Below are 12,188 nucleotides of genomic sequence, written 5' to 3'. Positions count from 1 at the left end.
CCCTGGTTCTCACGCCTGGATGGTGTGTTAAACTCCGGCTGCCGGGCCCACCAAGGTCTCTGATTCAGCGGGGGCGGGCAGGCCTGGGAGCCTGCATTTCTGCTGCTGGCCTGGGGACCACATTTTAAGAACCACGGCCATAAGGTAGTTTGGTTGAACAAATGATTGTTCTGTAATACAGATCTTCTTCTCTGAGGAAAAAATATTCTCTCGATGTATATTGTGTTTAAATCCAGAACACATACCTGTTCTCAGACCAAAATATGGAAAAAAGGGTAACGGTAGACTACAGAAGAAGGGATATGGTTAGAGCTTTAGTGATTCTGGCCAGACGGCCCCACAAACCCTTCAGAGCTTCCCAGCACCAAGCGCACGTCGTGTGAAGAGGGAGTTATAACATCCCCACGAGAACAGTTAGTTCCCAAGGAAGCAAACGCTTCACGTCCCAATGGTGTTAAATATGGCGTAAAGCAGACAAATTACCACAGCAACTGAGTTCCCAAGAATTCTTCCCCACTTCGCTACATGACTTCGTACAAAAAGAGGTTCTTTAAGTTTTGACTTGCCGAACAGTACCTTGCTAAAGCACCACTAGCCAATCTTGCCGAGGACTGTTCTGGAATACAGATGAACGTGAGTAAACCCGAGGAATTTCTGGCAGAGTTCACGGTGGGGTGAGAGTTCTCAGTCAGCGGTTCCAGAAATACCGGCGCAGCTGTGCCAGCAGGTCCAAAGGGCCTGCTTCTCATGATGGGGAAGAAAAGTTGGGTCACAGGTCACTGCTGAGCCTCGTCTGCGCTGGAGAAAATGAGACTGACCCGCTGAGAGAATCTCACGGTATTTCCTTTGGAAGATGCTGGCACACAATGTATGCTTCTTATAATCAGCCTCTCAGACTCAGGGTTCTGATGGAAGGTCTGGCCACAGTGGTGAGGGCCCCCAGGCCCCGAGGCCAACCTTTTTAAATTCTGCTGGCGAGACAGCTTACATTTGACAGCGGGTTTCCACAGAATCTTCCCGATTCCTTCTGGGCCCGATGAACACAGGCTCTAACTGAGGAACATCCGAGTTTGGCTCCCATCAGAGCTGTCCGCCCATCGAGGGGAGAGACCGGCTTCTTTTGAGGACATTGCGTTGCTGCCTTTCCGCTTTGCGATACATGCGCCAGGCCAGGCCCAGGCTGCTGTTCCGCAAATAACTTGGGCTCAGCCTTTGCTTCAGTAGGATTTTGGAGCAGAATCAGTCAAATGGTCTCCCCATCCTCCCAGGAGAATGTGGCATTAAAAGAAACAACCGTATTATCTAAATTTCCAGAAATGACTCCCTGATGATTATCCACCTCCCATCAAAGCTCACTGTGCTTTCTTCCGAACAGGCCTTGAGTTTTAAGATGTTTAATATTTAAAGTTTCTTTCTGGAAATACTCTCTGGGTTTGGACGGCAACTTCTGAAAGACCGATAAAAGGGAAGAGGTACGTGGTTTAGGAATGGAGTATTTGAAGGCTGAGTAGAGGGAGGAAAATTCCAGTTGGAAACCTTTCTGATGTGCAAGTCTTCGGGGCTCTGGGGAGTGAATGACGGTGCAGGTGGAGGCAGCTCCCACCGCGCCTGGGGCCGGCAGCAGTGACACGTGAGGTAAACCTGCAGTTGAATCTGGGTAATAAGACATCGCCTGTCAGGGAACCCGACATCCTTTTATTCGAACTGTGGCGGCACCATCCGCCGTTAGAGCAAACGACACGTAAATTGAACTGAGTGTCCGATAAGGGGCGCCTATTCCGACTGTGTGAGTCGGGAGTGTCGGTGGGGTTGACAGAAGGTTGGTAAAACCCCATCTAATTTGCTTGGAGAATTCCGTCACCGATGAGCAGCTGTAGGCAGTCCTTCTGGAAGGCAGCCCCCAGATTTGATGCACATGCAAGCTTAAAACCACCTGTTTGGACCACCTGCGGGACCTGACCAGTGGGCCTGGGTGCTGCCTGGTCTGAGTTTTGAAATGCTCCCTAGGCGACTCTAACGTGCAGCCAGGGGTGCGAATCAGCTCTTATTTAAACATCTCCACTGCTACAGTTCCTCACCAGAAGCTGTATCTAAGGGGCCTATGGCGGACACCCTTTCCTTTTGGATGGAGTCTTGGTTTTGTTCTTGATTTCCACTCCTCGGAGGCCCAGGAGCCCTTGGAGGCCTCCCCTCACCCCAGGCATAGGTGGAATCCTGAGTGGGTGACGCGGGGTTTCTCCACCTGGGCAATGTTGACAGGGGAGCAGAACTCTTTGTAGTGCAGGCTGGTCTGTGGACTGAAGGATGTTTAGCAGTATCCTTGGCCTCACCCACCAGGTGCCAGAAGCACCCCCAACCCCCAAGTGGTGACAAGGGAAAGGTGAGACTCTCAGGGCTCAGCTGTCATGTGAGGCCGTGCCTTGTCAAAGATTGTCTGAGGCAACATTTTCTTCATTTGAGACCAAGGGAGGGAAAGGTTCTCTTTCTGTGGGATGCTGAGAGGGTGCACACCTGGGCCCGGACGTCTGTGGGGCTGTGGCATCCACCGCCCTGGGAGCTTCCAGCCCTCTGGCTCCGCCTCGTGAGACAGTACAGCCCGTGTACTCCCGGGGCTGTGCTCTTTTATTTACAGCTAACGGCTTCACCCTGAATCTAGGCTGTTAATTATTGGGAATGAATTGTTCCTCTTTGCAAGGCAGACATTTTGCCACAGACCAACATGAATAATTGGTCAAAATGTATCCAAAAAGTGCAAAACTATGAACATACACCAAGATTATGACTGCGAAGCAGGGAAGCACCTATGTGAAGTGCATGTAATTTATGGATGTGGCGTATGAACATTCCTTGGCCTTGCTCAAGGAGAGAGCAACAAAACCTCACATGGCACCAGTGGTGGCCAGGGACCCACCGAAGCAGATGTTCTCTATTAGATATAAATCTAATCCCAGGCAGGTGTCTGAGGAACCTCCAGGCACGTCTCTTGCTGAAAGGCTCAGCATATGAGGGCAAAGGATTAGAATTGATTCTTTTTCAACATTAACCTGACTTGTAGAAACAAACTCCTTTCCTATTTCCAAAGTGATTTGTGGGGTCGATGAGTGTAATGTTCAATCACAATCCCTCTGGTGTTCGATTTTGGGCAGCGACTCATGGCCCCCACCGCCATTTTCACTCACTGAAAAGGAATTTTAGAGGCTGAAGCGAAAAGCAGGTGCTTAACCTCATGAACCGGAGACTAAGATTCCAGGTGATGGCTACGTGGGTACCATTTTAAGACTTTTTTTTAAAACAAAGTGACCTTCTGAGATGGAAGCAAATAGGTCATGGAAAAGAGGCATCAATTTCCCCCTAAGGGGGGTCTCAGGGGATAATTTTTGTGAGAAATGATGGGGGTGTTAGTAAATGAATGTGAAACCTGTAGGCATTGTTGTTCTGCTGAGGCAAACACTCAAGAAACTGAACTGGATTTGTTTAGACAGTTGCTATCAAATAACTTATTTGGGGGGAAAAAGATGATATTTGAATAGTTTCAATTCTGAATAAAAATTCACATCAGGGTGCTGATGACCTTAGGTCCCGTTTGAAAATGCAAAATCAGTCTTTTGAAACCGGATTTCAGTCCTGAGGGGTGGGCCGGTGGTTCCCAGGAGGCCCTGACGCAAGTATGTGGGAATCTGCGCTCTCCGTGTGGACCAAACAGCCAAGGGCCAGCCCTGCAGTCGGCCACTGCCCCCAGCTCTGTGACCCTGGTCAACTGAAGCCCAACGTTGGGTTCCTTCTGTTTAAACTGGGACTGATCGGACCAAACCAAACTCAGGGCTGTTGGGAGGATGAGGCCAAATAGACAAACTGTTAGCACAGTGTTTAGCACAGTGTTTCTAATACATGCTTTCCCTGGCGCTGGACTAATCGTTAACTGTTGCCAGGTAATTCTCAGGGTTAGCTTTGACAACATACTGTGCAAATGACTCCATTGTAATCCAATTAAAACATATAAACTATAGCATACAAAAAAAGAGGAACATGATTATCCATTCAGGAAACCTTCAATTTACAAGCAAGATGTGAAGGTCATCTGAATTGTTTGGAGGACTCTATGTCCCCATAGCAACAGGGCTCTGAGTGCACTTAGGATCCCAAGGACTCACAAAGGCACATTAACCTTTAATTACCTGAAACACTGTATGTTTGTCCTGAGAAGGTCCTGAGGCCAACCATGAGAGTACTTTACTAGAAATGAAACAGTAGAGAAACAAAATTGATCAGCAAATAAACTGAAAATATTTAAAATCTTTTGGCTTAAAGGAAAGCAGGATTAACCAGGAGTCAAGTGAGGAAGCTGGCGGGGCCTTGGGCCTGGGAGACAGGGGTGTTTGTCAAACATATGGCTGCTCCCCTTGGTGCAGCACCTTCACACTATGTGGATTTAACAACCCCAAGTAGGATCTTCAAAGGCCTTTAACTGAACAAAAACTAGTTGGACAACGAGAAGCAGCCATTTTCCTGCACAAAAGGATCACGCTTGGGACTGGAAAGGAGCAGTGCTGCGGGAAGTAGCTGTTTCCCTGGCAGACACAGGTTGCTCCAGAAAGGCCCAGGGGCTGAGGCAGTGGCAGGGCAGGGCAATGGTAACGTGGCCGGCATCTGCAGTTCTCACTTCACACAGGTACTGTCTTAAAAGAGTGGAGGCAAACCATCCATTTGGGCAAATGGGAAGGCCTCTCCAAGGTCACAAAGCCTGTTTCACACGAGGCTGAAGCTCTGCCTACAGAATGGGTGGAGCACAGGGCAGTGCAGGCGTTCCTTTAAAAATGGAACCCAGTGCTCTCTTATGGGGTTACTTCAACTGCTCTCCCCCCATGTACAGTGTTTTACACCACACTCGTTCAATGAAATGTTAATTAGGTGGTAAGTACATAAAAAAGATCCTTGGTTGGTCAAATAACTTAGAAACTGGCAGGTGAGAAAGTGAAATCTCATTTCTCTGCTCTGAGACCTCAGCGCCTTCAACATGCTAATTTGCACTGTGCTTTTTCATAGAGCGAATCCAGTACAAGGCAAATTTTCTAAACCCAAGTGACTACAAACCCTTATTGTCTGGAACTTCTCCCGGACAAGCGTCCTGGGGAACATGCCTGGAAAAGGTTTCCATCTGAACATGTAAAACATCAGCTCTCCTTCGACACCCGTCAGCGCAAACCCATGGCCACCGAGGCTCCTCATGGCACAACCCCACCTGCACCACCTTCCCATTCTGCCTTTGGTTATTCGTACTCAATCCTTCTAGAGGTTTTAGCTCATAATCTAAAATGGAACGTGCACTTGGATCTGAAAATGTGAAAAACCAAACAAATCACTCTGACACACAAAGGAGGCGTTAATAGCAGGATTCCAGGCGCCTTTATTCAGGGCAGATACTGCGGTCAGTGGAGCTTGCCTCAGGAATCTTCGCATTACTTAAAGGAAGCCAACTTCTACCTACTAGTAAGTCCTAACTATCCTTCCTGCCTGCCATTTCCAGTTGCTGTTTACTGGGCTTGAAAACACCCCGCACACAGGTTCCATCTGATTGGCTGGAGTGCAGCAGGCTCTGGGGCTTGCTGGGCTAAACCTGCAGCACCTCAAAGGAGTGTCTGCTCTGGGCAATTAACAGGGTTAATTCATTTTATCACAGAAGAAATTTACTCCTTTATGTTTTCCATATAATTTATAAATAGGAAAAATTATTTCTTAATATTATTATATATTTGCAATACAAACAATCAAGACTGGTGATATAGGAAACAAAAAAAAACAGAGGGTTCATTAAGCGCAAATCTGACAGTCAACGTTTTTTCTATAAAAAAATCACTTTGCTGTGACAATCACATGGATCTCCCCCAGTCAATACTGGCCTTTCGGCTTAGCATTCCCGACACTACATTTCTGAGTGGCAAGAGTTATCCCCGTCTTCTATCATGAATAATAAAACCATTTTTTTGCAGTAAGAAGTAGTTTAAAGAAACAGTATTTCTTAAAAAGCTTGAGCCTACCACAAGTCTTTTATTATTTTCTAGTGAAGCAACTGGCATGGTCTCTTTTCCTTTTCTGTTCCTTTTTTCCAATCAGTAATTCAAAGAAAAGATGGAGTAACTGAGTTTTAAAATCCTGCCAGATTTTGTACGGTAACTCTTGTAGATGAACAATGTAGGGTCCTACTTAAGTATTCAAATCTCATGCAGAACTCTAACTAATGAATGCCTCATTACATTAGGCAATTCTATCATTTCCCATACTTAAAAATTCTCACACTAAAGTGGCAGTGGTTAGTATTCATTACTTTAGCATCTGACCTCAAAGACTTAGACAAAATCATGGTTCAAGTCTGAGTTTTGGCAACAGAGTAGTGCCAGGTATTTCTGAATAAACAATTTCTAAATGTTCTCAACTATTGGAAAAGTATTACCAACACATTATTTGGTGTTAGTTCATCAGTCATCCTGTTGAAAATCAAAGAACCCTAAACTCTATAAATGTCTTACTTTACAAAGTCTAACTATAAAGGAATAACCTACTATACCTCTAATAGAAAAAAATTACACAGCAACTTTTATCAAACAGCAACTACTACAAAAGGAATGATAGAAAAAAATGACTTCACAAAAATACACTAAAAAATTTGACAATTTTATGGAAGAACCGCCAAAGTTTTAGTGTTTAATATTTAATAGGACAACTGACCAAGATCTGAGGTGTGAAGTTATCATGTTCAAGAAATGGGGGTTGGAGGATCAGTCTATCAACTAACTATATAGTATGTGATAAGAAGAATGCACGCATTACAACATAAAACCTGTCTACACATAGTAATTAGTTGCAAAAAGCCATCTGGTCTTCTCTTGGCTTATAAAAACAATGTTCCAGATTCCAGTGTAAATTAGCAACCTATTGAGAAAGGAAAACCATCAGCATGTTATTCATTAAATAAGGACAAATAAAAATGATACTTAGAATTATCAACAAAAAATTCTTCCAGAACCCTCTAATGAGCTAAACTTATTTTTTGTGCATGATATTCTAACAGCAATACAATACATTTAATTGGAAATCTTTATTAAAGAAACTTCTGAATCCATTTCTCCTCCCACTCCTTTCTTTGTATCATTCCTGTAACTCAGTCTTCAATCCTCAAGAGGATGTTCTCATTCATTTGATGAACGTTGGAGATATGAGAAGCTTCTAAGACTGGCAGGAATTTTCCCAATTATCTTTATATAGGAATAAAGATGACAACCCACACAAAATCAACCCAATCCATTTTTCTTGTACTTCAAAGCAACTTGTATTTCACAGTAACTTATAATTTGGTCCAGTCAGGACATACCCAGAAAGTAAGAAAATTAAAAAAAAAAAAAAAGGTGTCTTTTACTGTATTACTCTGTTTGGTACTCTAGTTACCTAAAAATTCTCAGTGAACTTTATTTTTACAGGGAATTAAAATGCTAAAAATGGGGTGGGAGAAAAGGGGATTTAAAATTCTTTTTGGGTTGCAACGAGGTCACCACCACACTCACGAAAGGGATTGTAATGAAGAAACCCACTGTGGTGAGAATAGGACAGCCAACTGTGCAGCCAGCTGGCTATCTTGCTCTCTGGGTATTTTTGATTATTAGCCTTTCCTCTGGTATGTAAAATTATGAAGTGGAAATTTAAATCAACTCTAGGGTGAAGGCTTAATGTGGCCGTAATCTAGTTCATCTAAGTCAGAACCAGGTACTGTCCTGGCACTAATTGAGAGGGTAAGTATTCCCCAAAGAATCCTTAGAATTTAAGGCATTTATGAAGGTGGCGATGTGGATACTTGAGTTATCGTTTTTTTTGACTAAAACAAAACAAAGCAAAAACATTAAAAATCTTCCAGTAATAAATTTTCAACAAAACACATTTCTTTGTCTTGGACGGTAATGATTATTTAATGTTAATCAAAGGTCTGAGTTACTGAGGACACAGGTCTAGTCAATACAAACTGGGAAATGACTGCATCCACATCATGGTGGCAAACGCCACCCTTTACTGCCCCTGCCCTCACCTTCAACTCTTCTGTGTAGCAGGTATCTTGTTTTCTCCTTCCAGTTCTTCCACGCCAGCCTGGGTCATGAGGTCTGCAATGTTTTTCTCCAGGTCATCAATGCGACTACTCATGTCATCGAGTGGTGCCGTTAAAGACAAAGCACACCGACACCTCCCCTTTCTAACCTTTTCCGCCAGGGCCCCGGAGACGATGGCCTTCAACACAACTGTCTCAAGGAAACGGGTCTTCCAATTGCCCAACAACATCGGCGTCAACCACGGGCCAAGTCCACGAGGGCGGCCCACCACTCGGCCTGGCTGTGCCCTGGGTCCCCGGAAGCGCACTCTCCTACGTTTGCAGGAGGGCGAGCCACCCAGCCACACATTTCTCAGAATCTATCTCCTTCGTTAAGACTGTCATCGGGGGGTTAAGAGTACAGGGACCTGGGGGAAGGAACAAATAAATGCCAGCCCTGCCCTTTCCTAGTTCCGGGATCTGGGCAAGGTGGGTGCTTGACTTTCCCAGGTTACGGGGAGGATCAGAGGAAAGACACACACAAACCGTCTGGCGCGGTCACGGGTCAATCACATTAGACGCCATCAGGTGGCCTGTCAGTTCCGGGGCCCGGGCCTCGCTCAGTTGGACTCCCGGCTCCACACCCTGCTTCTCGGGAGGAGCACAGACACCCGAGCTCAGCAAACTGTGGTAAATGCCTGGCCGAAGCTGGCCCGACAGTTACACCCTGAGAAAACAGGGTCCAAACACCCACGGGAGGCCGACTCCCAAGAGAAAGGATATTTCTCCCAATGATCTGGTCGGACATGGTCTGAAATTTATCTTGCATCTGTTGCAGGAGTGTCTGCACCTGTGAAACAACAAAACCAAACACCCCACGCTGATCCCGAGCCGCCTTCCTGGGAGAGGACGGAACCCCGGTCCCAGGGGAGGCTGGGTGCGGGGTCCCAGCCCCAGTTCGGCCTCTGGCAGCTCCGAGGCCTCCGGCAAGGATCTCCCCTCCCCGGGTTCCGTCTTCCCCGTCAGATTACACTGCGGGGCTGTGAAGCTCCTCCAGTTTGGGCCCCGCTGCCATTCAAAATCTGTTGGGTGTTTCGGCAGATTTGACGGCTGGGAGGCTTTGGGGTGAGGGGGGCGGTGGCGGGGACCAGGGGGTCATGCGAGGGTGCGGTTCAGGGGCAGGTGAGGGGGGTGGGCCTGGGGACCTCAGCAGGCGCAGGGGCCCCCACCCAGAGGCCCGGGGCGGGTCCCGGTGGCCAGCGGCCTCCGCGGGCGAAGCCTCTGCAAACACGGCCTCCAGAGACGGGGACCCGCGCGGCCGTAGAGAGGACGCCTGGGTCCGCGGGCCTTGCCGGCGCCGCCCCGGATGCCTCGGCCTCGGGCCCGCACGGACGCCCCTTACCACCGAGGTGAGATCCTGCACGGTCTTCGGGTCAGTCTCGGCCATCTCCCCGGTTCCCAGCTTGGCGGTGATATCTCAGACCGTCACCGACACTTCCGTTTATCCGTGCCGACGCCCCTAGCGGCTTCTTCTCGCGACGACAGAGGCCTTCGCGCGGCCGCGGGGGATTGTGGGAGCTGTAGTTGGCGTCACGCGCCGGAAAGGCTTGCGGTCTCGAGCCTTGCTCTGAGCGAGGCCCCGCCCCTCCCCTCCGCCTTAACCACGCCCACTCAGCACTTCCCCGCCCCCACCGCTCCGCCATAGCCACGCCCCCACAGCCACGCCCCGGGTGGAAACAAGGGTAACAGCTCAGTGGGGCGAACGGTGGAAGGGGTGCCCTCGACCTCTTCCCAGGCTGTGGTTAAAACCCGCACTGGCTTTCCTCGGATCCCGTCGGGATGCACTTGCCAGGCGCCTGCGAGGTGCCAGCCCAGGCCTGTGCCGCTGGCTGCCCGCCAACAAAACCCCACAAACATCTGGAGGGGAAACTGAGGTCTCAGGCCTGAGGGGCACGAGCCCCGTGTGCACGGCTGCTCAGCGGAGGGTCCGGTGACGCCCTCGACCTCAGCGTTCTTCCTCCTCCCCGTGGGGGCTGAGTGGAGGTGCTGGCGCAGTGGGGCAGCTGTTTTTAGCTTTTAACTTAGTTATAAAATGCGTTCTGGAGGGAGCAGAAATCCTCAACTACTTTTCATAAAGTCCACACTCCTGTAACCGCCCCAGGTCAAGAAACATGACCAGCTCCCGGGAACCCCTCCGCGCCGTTCCTTTCACCCACCCACCCACCACCCCTGAGAGCGATGGGCGTCCGGACCCTCCACACAATCAGGTTTTTTGCCGGTTCCAACGTCATCTAAATGGAATCAGACAGCAAGGCCTTCTCAGCGCCTGGCTCCTTTCATTCATGTGATGCTCCATGGTGTTTCGTGGGGCGGGTTTCTGTGGGTCAGGGCCGGATTTGGTTGTTTAAGGAGCGGACACTGCTGAGTTGGGACGCTGTTCCAGCCCCACAGGTGGTCTTGGAGTTGGTCTCATTAGCAAGAGATGGGAGAGTTCTTGAGGGAAGGCCTGAAGTTCACATTCCTTACCGCATTTAAGGACGGAATCGGGGCCAGTTCCAGCTTGCTTTCAGCTGAGAGAGGCTACCAGGGAACCCCCCCAGTGTCTGTGACAAGCCTGGGGGGTTGGTCATAGAGGGCATAGGATTCAACTTTTTCCACCCAATTTCACTCCCTGTCCCCAACATCAATCCCCCTTCCCTGCATCCCCTCCCTGCACCCCCACTCCATCCTTCTTCCCATGCCAAAGGGGTGAGACTCTTTATCATTAGTTGTTGTTAACTGGTATTTGGTTAGTGCTTTATCTGATCACTTAAACATCTCAATGTTTTAATCTTCAGGACCCTGTGATATAATTATCACCATTTTACAGTTTTGAGAAAACTGACACAAAGGGGCTGAAACTTTTTTAAAAAATATATTTTATTGATTTTTTACAGAGAGGAAGGGAAAGGGAGAGTTAGAAACATCGATCAGCTGCCTCCTGCACACCCCCTACTGGGGATGTGCCCACAACCAAGGTACATGCCCTTGACCGGAATCGAACCTGGGACCCTTCAGTCCGCAGGCCGATGCTCTATCCACTGAGCCAAACCGGTTAGGGTGGGGCTGAAACTCTTTTTTAAAAAAATTTTGTTTTATTGCTTAAAGTATTACAAAGAGTAGTACATATGTCTCCTTCCCTCCCCTCCCCCCCCCTTTACCTTCCCCCGGCCTCCCCTACTCCCCAGTGTCTTGTGTTCATTGGTTATACTTATATGCATGCATACAAGTCCTTCGATTGATCTCTTACCCCCTCCCCGCCAGCCCCCCCCCCCCCCCCCCGCGCCCCCACAACCCTTCCTGGCCTTCCGGTTGTAGTTTGACAGTCTGTTCAGCGGGCTGAAACTCTTAAACCAGGTGGTAAAAGTAGGGAGTAAGAGACAGGACTTGAGCCCAGGACTTTCTGACTCTACCATCTCATTTTTCTATCCTTCTAGAATTCTCTGAGTTGTCTGCATTTAGAGCAGCACCCCTGGCATTTTGGGTCAGCTAATCCTTTGTTGTTCTGGGGGTATGATGTGTGCCCTGTAGATTGCAGGATGTTGAGTAGCTTCTCTGACTTCCACCCAGTAGATGCCAGTAGCATCCCCCACTCAGCTCTGACAACCAAAAATACCTCCAGACACTGCCAAGCATCTCCTGGGGTGGTGGGGGTGCGGGGGCCACTCTCAGTGGAGAACTACTGGCTTTAGAGGATCCAGAGACATTGCCGAGGATTCTGCTCACTTGTCCTTCATGGATGAATTTGTTTTCCTTTGGGCCATTTCTTGAGAATTTTTCTCTGTACATATTGAGATTGAAGGGTGATGTATGAGTTTCCTAGGGCTGCTGTAACAAGGCAGCACAAACTGGGCAGCGTAAAACAGCAGAAATTCATTGTCTCACAGCTTTGGAGGCCAGAAACCTGAGATCAACGTGTCAGCAGGGTTAGTTTCTTTTGAGGATTCTGAGAAGGATCTGTTCTGTGCCTCTATCTCAGTTTCTGGTTAACAGCTGGTAATTCTTGAGGCTCCTTAGCTTTGTAGATGCTCCATAGCTTGTAGACATTTCTTAGCTTGCGTCACTCCAATCTTCACTTCCG

The 12,188-nt window shown here is 48.3% G+C and overlaps 1 protein-coding gene across 1 annotated transcript; it reads right to left on the bottom strand.

Moving 5' to 3' along the window:
• Positions 1 to 5,376: 5,376 nt before the first annotated feature.
• HSBP1 (heat shock factor binding protein 1) lies at positions 5,377 to 9,657 on the bottom strand. Its single transcript, XM_081107446.1, has 4 exons — positions 9,471 to 9,657; positions 8,852 to 8,918; positions 8,072 to 8,192; positions 5,377 to 6,927 (listed from the first exon to the last, which is right to left on the bottom strand). Exons 1-3 carry the CDS (start codon positions 9,513 to 9,515, stop codon positions 8,074 to 8,076), a joined length of 231 nt encoding a protein of 76 aa, XP_080963572.1. The 5' UTR covers positions 9,516 to 9,657; the 3' UTR covers positions 5,377 to 6,927; positions 8,072 to 8,073.
• Between the last annotated feature and the right edge of the window lie 2,531 nt (positions 9,658 to 12,188).

Source organism: Myotis nattereri (genome assembly GCF_964212035.1).
Source record: "Myotis nattereri genome assembly, chromosome: 15".
Lineage (NCBI taxonomy): Eukaryota > Metazoa > Chordata > Mammalia > Chiroptera > Vespertilionidae > Myotis > Myotis nattereri.
The sequence above is the reverse complement of the archived record's forward strand: the minus strand, read 5'-3'. Positions and strand labels throughout refer to the sequence as shown.